The 17,343-nt window shown below is 38.6% G+C and overlaps 1 protein-coding gene across 2 annotated transcripts in view; it reads right to left on the reverse strand.

The window, feature by feature from the left end:
- LOC100263299 (uncharacterized) overlaps window positions 1–17,343 on the reverse strand; it is a 34,849-nt gene that overhangs the window by 395 nt on the left and 17,111 nt on the right. For both annotated transcript variants that reach the window (XM_059740524.1, XM_003633148.4), the window contains 6 exons: window positions 16,658–16,767; window positions 16,374–16,557; window positions 2,422–2,625; window positions 975–1,208; window positions 646–853; window positions 85–182 (listed from right to left, as the gene is read on the reverse strand). In XM_059740524.1, coding sequence (XP_059596507.1) covers window positions 88–182; window positions 646–853; window positions 975–1,208; window positions 2,422–2,625; window positions 16,374–16,557; window positions 16,658–16,767 — 1,035 coding nt within the window. In that variant the 3' untranslated portion in view covers window positions 85–87. The remainder of the gene's footprint in view (window positions 1–84; window positions 183–645; window positions 854–974; window positions 1,209–2,421; window positions 2,626–16,373; window positions 16,558–16,657; window positions 16,768–17,343) is intronic.

Genomic DNA, 17,343 nt, shown 5'->3' on the forward strand with positions numbered 1-17,343 from the left:
AGGATAAATAGCATAATGAATCTCACCACGTTAAGGTCATTAAAGATCTATATTCATTCCTATCCAAAGGCGGGAAAATGTTACCACTCAACCCTCTTCCCAGTCTATATCATCCTCATCATCTCCTGAAGCATCAGCTTGAACATTCAAGTCATTAACCTTGAAACTTTCACTTTTATTGCCTGTAATGTTTGGCAGGAACACAGTTAACCACAAAAAAAAAAAAGCGCAATACAATGACAATTTAAATCTAGAAAACTACTTCAAGGAGACAGTGGGAAATAGAAATTAAGAGCTCCAACTCCAGAAATTTTCTTTTTTACAGTTGACTAGTTTTATTTTTGAATGAAGTTACATGACACAGTTCTTATTTTATTATTAGTTTACTCAAGAGTTGCTTAATGAACCTGATTCCGAATCACAGTATGGGAAGATGCCACAGATAATGAATCGATTTCTTTTTATGCCGTCTATAATAATTGATTGATGAATTACTTAAAATTTACCACATTGTGCATTTGAGAAGTACCTTACAATTTATATGGATGCTTTTCATGGTAGGCATTATTTGCTTACTTAGGAAGATTGAACAAATTTTTTCAGATTTTGAGTTGAGAAATTGGAAGTATGTTAATTGATGCATACCAGCAGTTGGAGCCTCTTCCCATTCAAAGTCATCATCTCCCTCATCTTCATCCCGTTTGGACTTCATGCCAACTTGACGATTAGAAGATGTACCCAAAACACTATTGGAGATATGTGCATTTGACAGCTCCAGTTGCTTCTTGGCAGCTTCTTCTTGTTCTTGTTGCCTCTTAAGTATAGCAGCATAATAAGCTTTAACATACTCATCCTAAAAATCATTCATGAAGTAGCAATTAAGTGAAATCTTGTCTGTAACAGGAAAAGGGAGGGCCACATCTCAAATAAGATCCACAGGGAAAGAAATGTAAGAGGCAATCTATTTTACATGCCTGTAAATTTTTCTCTTCATCTTTGTTAGTGGTTGATTTTTTGTCATCTGAAGATCCTAGAGGTGCTGAACTGCTCCCCATTTTAGACTCTTGCTTGATCTCTCCTCGTTGCTCTTTTGTAAGGTTCATCCCTTCCTTGATCATCCAGGGTGGCAAGACTTTCAAACTGGCGTTTGCAATTTCAGATTTACTATCCTCTTCCTTAACTCCGACACCAGAAAAAGCAACTTCGACCTGTCAAAAAGCAACAAAAAATTGTTCATAGACCATCTATTTTGATGGTAGAAATTAGCTCAATGTCTAGAGCAAAGCCACACTCAACTGCCTGGGAGAATATACCTCTTTCAATTACCAATATTATAAAAAAATGAACATTAACTTTTAACCAGAAGCATCATTCTGTACCACTTCAAACATTTTCAAAGCAAAGTATAAAAATATTAATATCTAAGGCAATACATGTTAATAGCAAATCATCATCTCTTAGATATAAAGCTGTTCTCTTAGACATCTAGTTACCACCACAAGACTATCAAAAACAGACCTTCATCAAGATCCTAAGGTCAGTGGTGAGAACAACTTGTATTAGAGAGAAGTTCTCTTAAACCTTAAATGGCTTCAAAACACTATGATGATGTGTCACAAAACAAAATCCATATGAAGGAAACTTCATTCAAAATAAGACACTGAATAACAAACCATATGGTTAACAAAGCTGAAAACTTTTAAAAGAACATTTGTTTACTGTTTCACAATTTTGAAAAGAGGAATACATTTAAGAAGGAAAGTGCCTGTTCAAAATATTCTCAAAAACTGTTCTGTGATATTTTCTAAAACAAAAGTCTATTTAAAACTTGTAATGCTTTCAACTAAAATATTTTTTCAGATAATGCCCTGTTTTCTGTTTTTAAGAACAAAAAGCCTTTTTTTATTTTCCGGTTGCCAAACATGTTTTCCTGTTCTTTTATTCTTAAAAACAAAACATTGTTTTTGAGAACAGTTAACAAACGGTATCCATCAGTTGAATGACAAGCTTAACCTAGGCTAAGAATGAAATCATGACAGAACCCTCCTGCCTAAAGGCCCTTCCATGCTCAACACAGCAAAGAAGTAGTTGCAAGTACCAGCCAACTTTTGGCATGTTAAGATAACATTTTTTAGATATATGTATAGACATGTGCAAATGGCATTGGCACGAAGTTCAAGTATTTGAACTACTTTAACCACTATACACACATAAATGCATGTCCCTTCCAAACTGCCAAGTTACAAGGAACAATATTTACTCACTGACATAAAATAAGTTGCAAATGAAATGAAACTAAGTAATATATAAATCTAAGTTGCAAACTATCAGTAACAGTTTAAAGAAAAGGAAGAAGAAATTTTACTCATACAAACTCCAATTTTCTCGCATAGAAGGGAAAAGGTATGAGGAAAAAGTTACCTTTGTCTCTCCAACAAAAGGCATTGGTGTTCCACCAAATCCTAGCCCTTGAGAAGATTTGGAGGAATCGTTAGCATTAGAATCACCATTAGCTGCACGTCCAGCAGCATTGGCTCGTGCTTCCCACGCTTGAAGACTTCCAAATTCAGGAACAGGCAAATCTTTTACTCTGCTGAGTTGGTCCATTAATGGCTTAAGCTGTACCTGCACTTATTGCAACTAGCCACCTCATTATTAGAGCAAGAAAATATAGGATGAACAAAAAGGGGAAAATATTACAACCAGGGGTAATAATCATAACATGAAGTTAAAATCCGTCCCAATGCACTATCCAGAAAAATTTTGGAAAAACTTGAACTCAAGCAGAATAATTTCATATACTTGCTTAAATCATGAAATTTCTAAGATGCAAAAACTAGAATCTCCCACATTAAGCAATGAAACTGGAGTTTGTTTCATTCTAGGTCCACATGCCTGGGATTTTGCCATCAGAGTCTCCAAACCATTCAATACTTTCATTTTCCGAAACTGAAATGTAATAATATTTTTCAGGGCATATCAGGATTTTCTGACCTAAAATAATTTTAATGGTTATACAAACATTTCAAAAAATCTAGAAAATAAATCAAAATTTTCATGGATGAAATAACTCATATAGTTATTATTATTATTATTATTATTTTATCATAAACAGAAAATTCATTGAAAGGAAATATAAACATCCAATCAAGTGATAGCCCACACCTTTGAACCTACACACCAACATCCAATCAAGTTGAATCATATTAAGGGGAATAGCCTTAAAAGTTGTAGTACAAGAGGCCCAAAAGGAGGCTAAGAAATGAATGATATCCCAAAGACCTTCAAAGTTCTTGCCTTGTCCTCAAAAATCCTAGTGTTTCTTTCTCACCATACAACCCACATCAAAGCAAGACAGGCGAACTACCACAACACCTTCCCTCTAATGGTACTTCCCAACTCTGTATATGAGATGGTCATCATGTCACATACATATAGGAGGAAACCAGTCCAAATGACTGCACATATGCCCACCTGCTATTTTAAGATCAACCAAAATGATGCACATGTTCTGTACACTGGTGTTACCAGATGTTTAGGGACGTTCACAAGAAGAAAGAGAACATCAGTGCACTATAGAATAGTGGTATTTGCAAAGTGGTGAAATTGGCCCACTACTCACCCATAAATGTCAAAAATCAAGTGGAGCCTTCTCTTTCCATACTAGCACATATACTTTTGCAGGACTGAACAGCATGACATTTTTTTTATAAAAAAAAAGTCAAATAGCGTATTGGATTGACTTTCTACAAGGAATCTGTCGAGAATGTATGATTGTAGTCACACAATTGACCTCAATTAGCTCCATCACAGGTATTGACTAGCATTACATCATTTAAAAATGTGCATTCGCATGCTCCTATGTTTCTTCATAATAAATTGAAAAGAAAAATCTTTTAGCATGTTTGAAAACAATTGAAGCAAAATAAAAAAGGAAAAAAAAAACATAAAAAACAATCAAACCATTTCTAAATATTGTACTCAACAACCAGAAAATCTTTTCACTCTTTTTTTACTCGAGCAATTATGCTAAGATAAAGAGTTGAAGAATAAGGTTTCACGGGAATAATTTTCTTTCATTGAGATTATTCTTTTATAGAGTTTACAGCATATACAAATCCTTCAAATTAGGAAACTAAATCACTGATTAAAAGGAAAGAATAACTCCTAACAATTACTTTTCTAAAAATACAAAGATTGACAACTAATAAATAATTTACAACTTTACAAAGTTATTTCTTTCCATATCAGTTTCGGTTTTCCAACACTCCCCCTCAAGCTGGCTTAAAAATATCTTCCATAGCTAGCTTGCCAACTAGAAAATCGAATTGCCTCTTGTGTAGTCCTTTGGTGAAGACATCAACCACTTGTTCCTCAGTAGGGATATAGGTCATACAGACTAATCCATTGTCTATCTTCTCTTTAATGAAATGCTTGTCCACTTCCACATGTTTGGTGCGGTCATGGAGAACCAGATTGTGAGCTACTGAAATTGCTGCCTTGTTGTCACAATACAACTTCATAGGAGATGAACCTGTCATCTTTAACTCTTCCAGTAATCTTCTTATCCACATAATCTCACAAATACCATGAGCTACAGCTCTAAACTAAGCCTTACCACTACTTCTAGCAACCACGTTCTGTTTTTTACTTTGCCACGTAATCAAGTTGCCACCTACAAATGAACAGTACCCAGAGGTGGACCTTTGATCCACTATGCTTCCAACCCAGTCTGCATCGGTGTAGGTTTCAATTTGTAGGTGTCCTCGTGACTTGAACAGAAGACCTCTACCTGGTGTCCCCTTTAGATACCTTAGAATCCTGTAAACAACTTCAAAATGCTATGGTCCAGGTGCATGCATAAACTAACTAACCATACTCACTGAGAATGCTATGTCAGGGCATGTATGGGATAGGTAAATCAATCTCCCAACAAGCCTCTGATAACGATCCCGGTCCTTCACATTCTTGGCTTTTGTAGGCCGTAGTTTTACATTCGGCTCTTTAGGTGTTTCAGCAGGCTTACATCCTAACATACCTGTCTCATCAAGAAGATCAAGAACATACTTCCGTTGATTTACAAAGATACCTTCTTTGGACCTAACAAACCCAAGAAAGTATTTTAATGCCCCCAGACCCTTAATCTCAAATTCCTCAGCAAGTTTCCCCTTCAGCTTCTCTAGTTCATTGCAATCATCCCCAGTTAACACAATATCGTCAACATGCACAATTAAGATGGCTACTTTACCTTCATTTGAATGTTTGTAGAACATCGTGTGATCAACTTGACTTTGAGTATATCCATAATGTTTTATTACTTTGCCAAAGCGCTCAAACCAAGCTCTAGGTGACTGCTTAAGTCCGTATAAGGACTTCTTCAATTTGCACACTTTCCTAACTCCAAAACTTTCTTCAAAACCTGGTGGAGGACTCATGAACACTTCCTCCTCTAGGTCTCCATTAAGAAAGGCATTTTTAACATCCAATTGGTGTAAGGGCCAATTGGAATTTACTGTAAGGGACAACAAAACTCTAATCGAGTTTATTTTAGCTACGGGGGCGAAAGTCTCTTGGTAGTCTATCCCATAGGTTTGAGTAAAACCCTTTGCCACAAGTCTGGCTTTGTATCTCTCAACACTTCCATCTGCTTTACTCTTTATTGTAAACACTCATTTGCACCCTACAACTTTTTTTTCCCTTGGTAAATCTACAACCTCCCAAGTGCCATTCTTTTTTAAGGCATTCATTTCCTCAAACACTGCCAATTTCCAACTCGGTTCATCTAGTGCTTCTTGAATATTTCTAGGTACTACAAGTTTTGAAATATTTGTAGGGAATGCTCTATAGTTGTCAGAAAGGTTACTATAGGAGATATATTGGGCAATGGGATGTTTAGTGCAGGCTCGGGTTCCCTTTCTAAGAGCAATAGGGAGATCAAGGTCAAGGTCCTGTGCAGGAACAATTGGGGCTAATCCTAAACCAGGTTCGGGTGCAGATATTTCTAGACTTGGACCAAAGTGTGATGGTAAACTTAGATCAGTAACAGAAGAAGAAGAAGCATGTATATGAGTAGGAATAGAAGGAGGGTTACCTGAGACATTTAGAGAGCCATTGCCCAAGGCTTTCGGTTGACCATGTGCTGGGATGATCGGCTGGTCTTTACTTTTTCCAGGGACTTTTTTCCTTGAATAAACCACAGGCTCAAGATTGTTTCTATTTTTTTTCATTCGTATTATTTTTTCTTTTGACAGACCAATTTCAGATTCGGATTCAGTAGACTTAGTTTCCTTTTTTTTTTTCAAGAGAGATATCAAGAATTACACTAGGCAAAGGTTCAACAATTTCCCAAAAATTTGGTTCCACTAATTTCTCCCCCTTAAGTAAATTTTTGGTAAAATATGGGACATTTTCCATAAAGGAAACATCCATAGTTGTGTAAAAACGTTTTGTAAGGGGATTAAAACATTTGTAACCCTTTTAATTAGGAGTATATCCTACAAAAACACATTTTTCTGCTCTTGGGTCTAACTTAGATCTTGACCTTTTTAGAATGTGTACATATGCAGTGCAACCAAATATTTTCAAGGGTAATTCAGAATTAATTCGAGATTCTAGATATACCTTTTTCAAGCACTCCAAAGGAGTGGTATACTGCAAAATTTTTGTAGGCATCCTGTTGATTAGATATGAAACAGTTAGTATGGCATCCCCCCATTAGTATTTTGGAATATTCATGTAAAACATCATAACCCATGCTACTTCTAACAAGTGTTTATTTTTACGTTCAGCTATTCCATTTTGTTCAGGGGTATCAGAACACGAGGATTGATGTAAAATTCCTTTCTCGTTTGAAAAGGTATCCAAAACTTTATTAAAGTACTCAGTCCAATTATCAGATCTCAAAATACTGATTTTTGTTTGAAATTGGTTTTCAATCATTCTGTAAAATTCTTTAAAAATCCTTTCGACTTCAGATTTTTCCCTTATTAAATATACCCAACAAAGACGTGTATGGTCGTCTATAAAGGTCACAAACCATTTTTTTCCTAAAATTGTGGTTACTTTTGAAGGTCCCCAAACATCACTGTGAAAAAGATAAAATGGTTTTGATGCATAGTAGGGTTTTGGAATGTAAGTTTTTCGTTGGCTCTTTGCTAATAAACAACTTTCACATTGAAATGATAAAGAATCAACCTTTTGAAATAACACTGGAAATAAATGTTTTAAATAAGAGAAACTAGGATGGCCTAATCTGCAATGTCAAACCATTATTTGATCACGAACAGAAAGAGAACTAGTCCTACTTAGTCCTTGAGCAATTTTATTACTAGGTAAATTATCCTCGAAATAATAGAGACCATTGATCATCCTAGCACTGCCAATCGTCTTCCTCGAGCTCTGGTCCTGAAAAATACAATGGGATTCATAGAAGATAACACAACAATTAGAATCTCTAGATAATTTGATAACAGACAAGAAATTACAAGTAAGTTTAGGAACATGGAGAACAGATTTAAGATCTATTCCCTCAGAGATTTTTATTAGACCTTTTCTTGCAATAGGTGAGAAATTACCATCAGCTATCCGACCTTTTTATTTCCAGGACATGGTGAACAAGATTCAAACATGTTTGAGGAATTGGTCATGTGGTCGGATGCTCCAGAATCGATTATCCATGGAGTAGATTTAAAACAACAAGATAGAGCATATAATTCATTACCTGTGTGTGCCAAAGAAACACTAGAAGTATCGGATGACAAGTTGGATTTCAGCAGTGCAAGAAGATGCTCTATTTGCTCAATGGTGAAGGGGCTGGTCTTAGCCTCATTAGCAGTAGGAATAATGGCTTGGCCTGGTTTGTCACCTGTTTTTTCTTTCCAATTTGCAGGTTTCCCATGGATTTTCCAACAATTCTCACGAGTATGGCGAGGTTTGTTGCAAAAATCACACCAAACCCGTGGTCTTTCATTTGATTTGCGCTGAAACGCAACAACTTTATTATAGCCTCCACCCGTGGTAACCAAGGTTGAACCTTCAATAGCAACTCCAGGTCCCTTCTTGCCCAGCATCACATTCCTCCGACTCTCTTCTCTTCTAACTTCTGAAAAAACTTCACCAATTGAAGGCAAGGGTTGTCTTCCAATGATTCTCCCCCTTACCTCATCAAACTTGACATTAAGGCCAGCCAAGAACTTGAAGATCCGATTGTCTTCCATGGTCTTCTTATGATGAAGTCCATCCTCGGCAGATTTCCACTCATAGGTGTTGAAGAGGTCAAGGTTTTACCAGATCCGCTTCTAGGAGTTGAAGTACTTTGTGACGTTGTCCTCCCCTTGTCGTATCTCACCAAGTTTGAGGGTTAATTCAAAGATTTGTGATTGATTCCCTAAATCAGAATACATCTGATTTACATTCTTCCAAAGCTCTTATGCTGTTGGATAGCACATGTAATTAGAGCTAATGTCTTCTTCCATAGAATTCACAAGCCATGTCATCACCATGGAATTCTCAGCATCCCATATAGCATAGTTCGGATCATCCATTGCAGGAGCCTTCTTTTCACCCGTCAGGTAGCCCATCTTTCCACATCCTCTGATGTACATCCGAACTAATTGAGACCATCTCAGAAAGTTGTCACCATTCAAGCGAATCGTGGTGATTTGGACAGAGTGAGATTCCGAGGTGGTAGGACTGATTTTTGAAGAATCAGTGATGATGGGATTGTTCAAAGAAGGTTGAGGAACAGTAGTGGACTCGTTTGAAATATCCGACATGGTTTCAGAGAACAGGGATTGAAAGAGAGGAAGAAGGAGGATTTCGGCAAGCAAATTGCTAGCTCTGATACCAAGTTGAAGAATAGGGTTTCACGGGAATAATTTTCTTTCATTGAGATTATTCTTTTATAGAGTTTACAACATATACAAATCCTTTAAATTAAGAAACTAAATCACTGATTAAAAGGAAAGAATAACTCCTAACAATTACTTTCCTAAAAATACAAAGATTGACAACTAATAAATAATTTACAGCTTTACAAAGTTATTTCTTTCCATATCGGTTTCGGTTTTCCAACATAAAGACTGTTTCAGCAAATACTTTTCTTGTTTTCCTATTCTCTATCATAATTTTTAAGTCAAATTGAACATAATCTTTATGCTCAAATACCAAATAACCATGTATCTTCTCAGGTCTGAGTGACATTAAACTACACATCATCGGTTATGGTCACTGACTCACTGTTCAGTAATTTGTATCAAAATTATGAAAAATTAAATTGTCAAACTTTGTAGACAACAATCAATATTAGGAACCATTTGAACAGAATTACAATAAAAACATTAACAATGCCAACAGCCACAACAATCTCTGGATTTTTCCAAAATTTGTTGAGAATTTCAAATTTTTGTAAAAATATTTTCAAAAGCAATTTAGTTAAGCATACTCAAAAAATATAAAGTGCTCTACATGTTGTCAGGGTTGCATGTATAATTTATGATTGTATATGCATTATAGAGAGACTAGATGATTTAGATACTATGACAAATGTTCATGTGATGAGTCCTTAGAGAGCACTACCTGATTTTATCGGGGAATAAGCTGAAACTAAGGGTTCCCTACAAGTAATTTAAGAACATCACTTTTAAATAAAGATTGCTACTGCCTTACCCCTAGTTGATTTTTTTTTTTGATAGGAAACGACAAAGGAATATATTGATAAAAAGGATTTACAAGAGAAGGATGAGGAATCCTCCCACCAAAGAAAAACAAAACTACTAGGAATCAAATATAAGAAAATACAAAGTATAAACAAGCAAATTCTCTAGTTAGACCAACCCATTGGGATTACACACCGCTAACCAATCAAGTTGTAACACGTTAAGGGGAATCCCCTTAAAAACCTTAGAACAAAAAGCCCAAAGAGAAGCAAGGAAACGAATAGAATCCCCAAGGTTCTCTGAATTCCTTACTTTATTCTAAAAAATCCTTGCATTTCTTTCCCGCCACACCACCCAAATTAAAGCGATGCACACGGCTTGCCATAAAACAATCCCTCTCTTAGAAGATCCAAAACCATTAAAATTAATAGATAACATGTCAAAGATGCTCCTTGGGGGGACCCAATCCATCTTTGCTAACTGAAATAATTTGTGCCACAACCCCATCGTCAAAGAGCAATGGAGAAAAAGATTATCCACTGTTTCTCCATGCTTCATGAAGAACTTACAAATGTCGGGACTAAGTGCTTTGTAGGGTCTTCTCAACTGTAGCAAGTTATTAGTATTTACCTTCTTGTGTACCACTAACCAGACAAAGGACTTGACTTTGAAGGGAACTTGAGAATTCCAAACGAACTTAGTAGGGAAAATTGGAGGAAAACCAAAAAATTGGGATAAGGCAAGAAAGAAAGATTTCACTGTAAAAAGTCCTGAAGAAGATAAATACCAGGATCTCATATCTGGAACCGAATGTGATAAATGTAGACGATCAAGAGACCGTATGAGGCCTTCTAAATCTTCTATCTCAGAATCAGAAAGGTTTCGGCGAAAGTTAAAGTTCCAAGAGAATGGGCGAGTAGAGCCGAGAATTAAAGAAATAAGAGTATTTTTATCCGTGACTACTCTAAGTAGTCTTGGATATTGGACCCCCAAAGGTTAGTCCCCCCACCACAAGTCTTCCCAAAACCGAATTCTTTCCCTATCTCCTACCACAAACCGAGTAAACTTGGAAAACTCTTGGGAGACTTGTGCGATAGCCTTCCAAGGACAACGATGTGACCATCTGACTATAGTGTTGGCATCCCAACCATTGGAGTGTGATCCATAAATGCTTAAAATAACCTGATGCCACAGAGCTGAACCCTCCCTAGGATATCTCCACAACCATTTCCCTAAGAGAGCGAAAGTCCTTATAGAAATCTTTCCAAATCCCAATCCCCCTTTCGCCTTCGGATTACACACTACATCCCAGCTAACCAGATGATCTCTTTTGCCTTCCCTAACCCTTGACCATAAAAAATCTCTTTGCAATATCTCAATTTTTGCTGCCACTAAGGCGGGAATCTTAAACAAGGAGAAAAAGTAACAGGGCATATGGGTGAGACAAAATTGAATGAGAGTTATCCTGCCTCCAAAAGATAAATACGCCTTTTGCCACCCATCTAATCTTCTCGAGATCCTCTCAATCACAGGATCCCAAAAGCTACAAGCCTTGGGATTCCCTCCCAGAGAAAGACCCAGGTAGAGTATAGGCCACCCAGAAGCCTTGCAATCGAACATCTCGGCCAACCTAGTAAGATGATTCTGTTCAAGATTAAAGCCATAAATATTACTTTTGTCAAGGTTAACTTTCAGCCCAGAAATATGCCCAAACACTAGCAAAACACTCTTGAGGGTCAGCATATCCTCTTCTCGAGTGTTAGAAAACAAATGGTATCATCTGCAAATTATAAATGGGATACCCTTGTTCTGTTCCTACCCATCCTGAAACCCTCCAAGACATTTCTTTCCTCTGCTCCCAATAACATACTGCTCAATACATCTGCAACTAAAGTGAACAAAAAAGGGGATAAAGGGTCTCCTTGTCTTAAACCTCTAGATGCCTTAACCCACCCTTTAACGTTTCCATTCACCAGGACTACAAAAGATACCAAGGACAAACAACCTTTCATCCATTTCCTCCATCTAGGACTAAACCTCTTCTTCTCCAACATGTGATCCAAAAAACCCCAACTCACATAGTCATAAGCCTTTTCAAAGTCAATTTTGAAGACAACTCCTTCCTCCCTTGATCGTCTTTTCTCATCCACTATCTCATTGGCTATGAGAACTGCATCCAAAATTTGTCTCCCTTGAACAAAAGCTCCTTGAGTAGAATGGATAGTTTCGTGAAGTACCCATCTTAGACGCCCTACTAACACTTTGGCTATTATCTTGTAAAGACTGGTGATCAAGCTAATAGGTCTATAGTCTGAGATTTTCTTTGACATGTTTTTTTTGGGTAACAGAACTATGAAGGAAGCATTAGTGCTTTGATTGATAATCTTGCTCCTGTGAAACTCTGCAAACACTCTCACTAGATCCTCCTTGATCACATCCCAACAATCTTGAAACACTGCACTGGTAAAGCCATCAGGCCCCGGTGCCTTATCCATATCCAACTGAAAAATGGCCTTAGAAATCTCTTCTTCTGTAAAAGGGGATTCCAACCTAGATGCACTCTCACCAGATATAGGGGACCAATCTAAGCCTTCAACTCTCCAAGACTCTCCAAAAGGGCTCGCGTAGAGCTTTTCAAAATACCTTAAGATCTCCTCTGTGATGCTCTCTGAATTATTCATCACTAAGCCTGTTTCATTCTCCAACACCTTGATAAATTTCCTATTTCGCTTGCCATTAGCCACTTTATGAAAAAAATTTGAGTTACAATCCCCTTCCTTAACCCATTTCACAATAGCTTTTTGTCTCCAATGTATTTCTTCCCTCAAAATCAACTCCTCTAACTCCCCTTTTCTTAAGCTCTCTGGACTAAAAGTTCAAGGGAGAGACCCCCTTCTTGCTCCAAGGTATCAAAGTTAGGTAAATCGGACAGGATACTTTTTTTCCTTTCATTTAGCGCTCCAAAAGAAGCCTTATTCCACTCTTTCAATTTGGCCTTAACGAATTGTAATTTCCTCATGAACTTGTGACCTTCCCACCCATTTCCTTGAAACTCTCTCCACCAACTTCCAAAGCTCTCCTTAAAACTGGGATGTTGCAACCACATATTCTCCAACTTGAACGGTGTTGGGCCCCACTTGAACGGATTGGTTTCCAAGACTATCGGCCAATGATCTAATGTCCATCTAGGAAGAACTTCTTGAAAACTTTGAGGAAATAATTGTTCCCATTCATTTGAGTAAAGAAAACGATCTAATCTCTTGCATACGAGATACTCTTGCATGTTTGACCAAGTGAATGGTGCCCTCCTTAAAGGTGAATCTATCAATTCTCAATCTCTTATAAAATCATCAAAGTCCTTCATGCTTGGGGTTAAACTAGAGCCTCCCAATTTTTCTGAACTTCTCCTTATGACATTGAAATCGCCACCCACACACCAACGCGGGGAAGAAAGTCCAAAAATGTCTGAAAGCTCCACCCAAAAATCCTTCCTAAGTACTGAGTTGTTTGGGCCATAAATTGTGGATAACCATAACGATTCGCATCCATCCAATGCGAACTTGACTGAGACCGAAGAGGAACCTAATACTACCTCCTCACTACGCAGTTTTTTAGAGTCCCAAATAATCAAAATCCCACCCGAAGCCCCGCACGTCGGAAGGGCTGCCCATTCCTTATTTCTGACTGTCCAAACACTACCCATGAACCTTCTGTCACATTCCGCCTTTTTTGTTTCCTGAATCATCACTACATCCGGCTTTTCTGATCTCAGAAAATCTTTAACCACCCTTCGCTTTTTCCTTGAACCCAAACCCCTGGTATTCCAACTAATTATCTTCATGGATGAAACTCACAAACCCTAATCTCCAATCCAGTTCCAACAGGTCTCACAAACCTGTGGAGCATTTGCTCTTCCTCCTGGAATATACCTTAATATCCAGAGACTTTAAAACCTCACGCACTTTTGCCATTTTCCTGGGGGACAGTCCTTCTATTTGGAACTCACCCGATGGGGAGCCCGCAGTAACACCCTGGTTAACTGTAACCAGGTTGGAGGCCTTAATAGGCGAAATTGGTTTAGGTAAAAATGGATTGACACACTCGATCATCTGGTATGGAAAAGCAGGTTGGATCACCTCCATTACAATATTAGGGATGCCAACAGAAGTTTGACCAACAGAAACATCGTCATCTTTTTTGAAAAAAAAATCAGAGTTTACTCGATTTTCCATAGGAAACTGAGAATGAAAGGCTGAACCGGGAAGATTGGGAACAGAAGGACTCAGAGAGGAATAAGTCAAACCACAAGAAGGGGGTATAGAAGACAAAGGTGACTGAATAGGTGAAGATGAAATTACCTCCAGATTTTCCGCAACCAACAATCCACAATTCCCCATAAAGCAAGGCCCTTTACCTCTGTTTTTTGGCGTAGAGGGCAAAACCATGATTGCTGAGCCACGAAGATCGGACCCCACTCGGCCCGAAAAATCCTTTCATGTCTTCGTCGGAGGAAAAATTGTTCAGAGCCACTTCGTTTCTTGACAACGAAGCCCCTTCCCCCAAACTTTTCTTCCGAAACCTTAGAAATCGACGAGAAAAGAGAGGACTTGCACTAGATCCTCGTTTCGCTTGAAAATCAGCCCCGGAAGCCTCTTCCTTTGGGTCCTCTTCGCTGTTTGCCTGGTTCTTCTCGTGCAATAGAGGCTCGCTGCGACACTGAAGTCCCTGTCGACGCTCAGAGCTTGGAGGAAAAAAGGTTGACCATAGCTTCTTTGAACCGAACATCACCTTCTTCTTCGCGGAACTACTCGACTGAACCTCAAGAAGTACAAAAGTTGTTTTCCCCTTTCTCGCTGCAGAAGGATCTTCTTCCTTTCATAATGACACCACTGTCTCATCTGGGTTTTTTTCTTCTAGGCTTAGGCCCAACCCCGGCAGGCCTTTGGAATTGCAGCCCACTTTTGCATATTTTGGACCAGTCTTAAACAGTGACTGAGCTTTCCTCTCATAGGCCCGACAGCCCACAACAGCAGAGGCCTCGTCCCCTCCGACCCTATCTCCTCCCGCTTCCCTAGTCCCAACAAGCCCACTGTCCGTTTTATTTGAATTCAAACTAGGCAGCGATGGAAACTGACCACCCTTACCACGTGTTCCCTCTGAAAGAAACACAGCCATACCCCTTTCTTCCCCCTTCCTCATTCTGCTATCTTCCCCCCGCCGTTGATCTGACTCTCCCCTCGCCTTCCTCCACCTGTCCTCGAGTGAAATGCAAAAGCCTCCCGAGTCGACTCACCCTTTACACTACCTCTCCGACCGTCTTCATCTTGGACCACTACGACGGAAACTGTAAACACCCAATCCTCGTTTGTCACCTCTAACAAAGCTGGGAGGACTAACCTATCCTTCATTGCGATTCTTACCCTCGCCTTGCTAAGATCGAACAGCTTCAACGTTCGCCAATCAATTTCAGTCACCGTTCCCCACTGCTCCACAATTTTCTTTAGGTGTACCTCAGACCATAGATGAAATGGCAATCCTCATAATTCAATCCAGCCTCCTCTGAACTTCCCCTCTATTCTCGAATTTTCCTTCGGTGACCACCTTCACAACTGGACTACATTCCTTCCCTCAACCCTTAAATTCCTCAAATCTTGGAGAAAGAGAGCTTAATTTGTTGTTTCAATGAAAAATACTCCTTTTCCACCTGAGATGGGTACAATCATTACTACGCCTTTCTTCCCTAAGCTTCTCGCCACCGCTCGGCCAACCTCAACCCATTTAACACTATCATCATTGCATTCACACACCACGACTCGTGCCCATTTCCCATCAGGAACAAAACCACCTCCTCTTGGTCCTTCACCATTGACTGCTTTCACGAAGGACCGGTGTAGAGAACCCACGTGATTGTGGGAATATCTTTCCCCTCTAAATTGCCTTCCTTTTTCGACTGCATTCGAAGGGGGGACCACCAACATTGAAGACAACGCGCTTTTAATATTCTCCCATCCTCTGCCCTTCTCGCCCTTAGGAATAATCAAAACAGAAGATTTTCTGTTGGTAGCGAACTCCGAGATCCATATGAACCTTCCGTGGTTGTTGAAGCCAACTTCCATCAGGTGGACACTGCATTTTCCCCTGAACTTTCTGTTGAAACCCAGGTGGCTCTTCATTTCTATGGCTTTCGTCAAATGTTTGATCATCCACCCGACTGCATCCTTTTCAAAACCTAAGACAAAAACAGAGCCTTTACTGAGCTCTGTAATAGCACCAATTTCCTCTGTGCTCACCTTCCAACCTAACCAAGAAGGTCTTCCTCTCCACAAAGACCTTCAACATCCTTACCATGTTTTTCCTCACAGCTGCACCCCAACTACATAGCCTTACCCCTAGTTGATTACCAGAGCCTTCCCAGTCTAGCCCTAATGCAAGAATCTCCCAGCTCACCCCATCTACCCATTCCATCCCATAGAGCAAAAGAGGCTTATGGCAGACAGCCAAAACATTATTTAATCAAACCCATTAACATATTTTCTCTTTTAACCAGTTACAAAATCATGGCCATATTTCAGATTCATATATAAACATAGATATGTTGTTGTGGAATTTGAGGGAAAAAAATATTTATGCTTACACAAGCTGACCTGATGAGAAAATAGGGTAAGCAAATGAACATAATCAATATGGTAAGACATGAGTAATCATAAAACAGCAGACCTCCATTTTTTGAAGCATGTCTTTCAACTTTTCACGTCGCCGCCTCCTGGCATTGTCATCCCCATCACCTATCTCTTGAGAAGCTAACTTGTCACTCTCCGCTACAAGTTCCCCATTGCAACTTTCACAATGAAAATATTCATCTTCCATAGATATCAGTCGCAGTGCATCTAAAGCATTGTATCTGGACATAAGCCATCAGGGAATGCTCCCTTCAGAATAAGGTAATTATTCCAGATGTATGTACTAGTTAAAAACTTTAAAAAAATGGGGATGAAGCTAACCTTTTGCCACAATTGGGGCATATATACTCCTGAACTGTGTTCTTGTCCTCCAGTTCATCTTTTAGTTTTTTCTTCATACGATGCAATCTATATCTTACAACATCATAAATCTACAACAGATTTTCACATCAAGCTTTTTTTTTGATAAGTAATGATGAGAATTATAAACACATACCAAACAAAGAGAACATCAAGGTACATAGGAAGTATACAAAGAGTGCCAAAAAGACATTTTTACATCAAGCTTTTTCATAAACACAAAAAGTCAGAATGGATGAGGAAAGACAGAATAGAATGAATGAATGCAAATGTAAATTTTCAGTCAAATCCTTCTGTACTTTTCTTGGGAAGGAAAGAGCAAAAAACATTCCCTCTGAGGGTAATTTGCAATTCAATGGTTCTGACTAAAGTAGGTTTTTTTTATATGGGAAGCTTTTTGGAAAAATATTCTAACTTTGGACCAGCTGCAAAGAAGAGGATGGTCATGGTGAACCAATATTTTCTATATAAGGAAGAAGAAGAGTCCGAAGATCACACCTTTTTGCACTGTGCTAGAACTAAGGTGTTAGGGAATTCGGTGTTTTCCTTACTTAGGGTTGTTTGAGTGATGGAAAGTTAGGTGTGAGAAACCTTTTTAGGGTGGAATGATTCTTTTATAGGTAAAAATGAAAAAAGTTCTAAAGATT

The sequence above is a fragment of the Vitis vinifera genome, chromosome 11, assembly GCF_030704535.1.
Source record: "Vitis vinifera cultivar Pinot Noir 40024 chromosome 11, ASM3070453v1".
In the NCBI taxonomy this organism is placed as follows: domain Eukaryota; kingdom Viridiplantae; phylum Streptophyta; class Magnoliopsida; order Vitales; family Vitaceae; genus Vitis; species Vitis vinifera.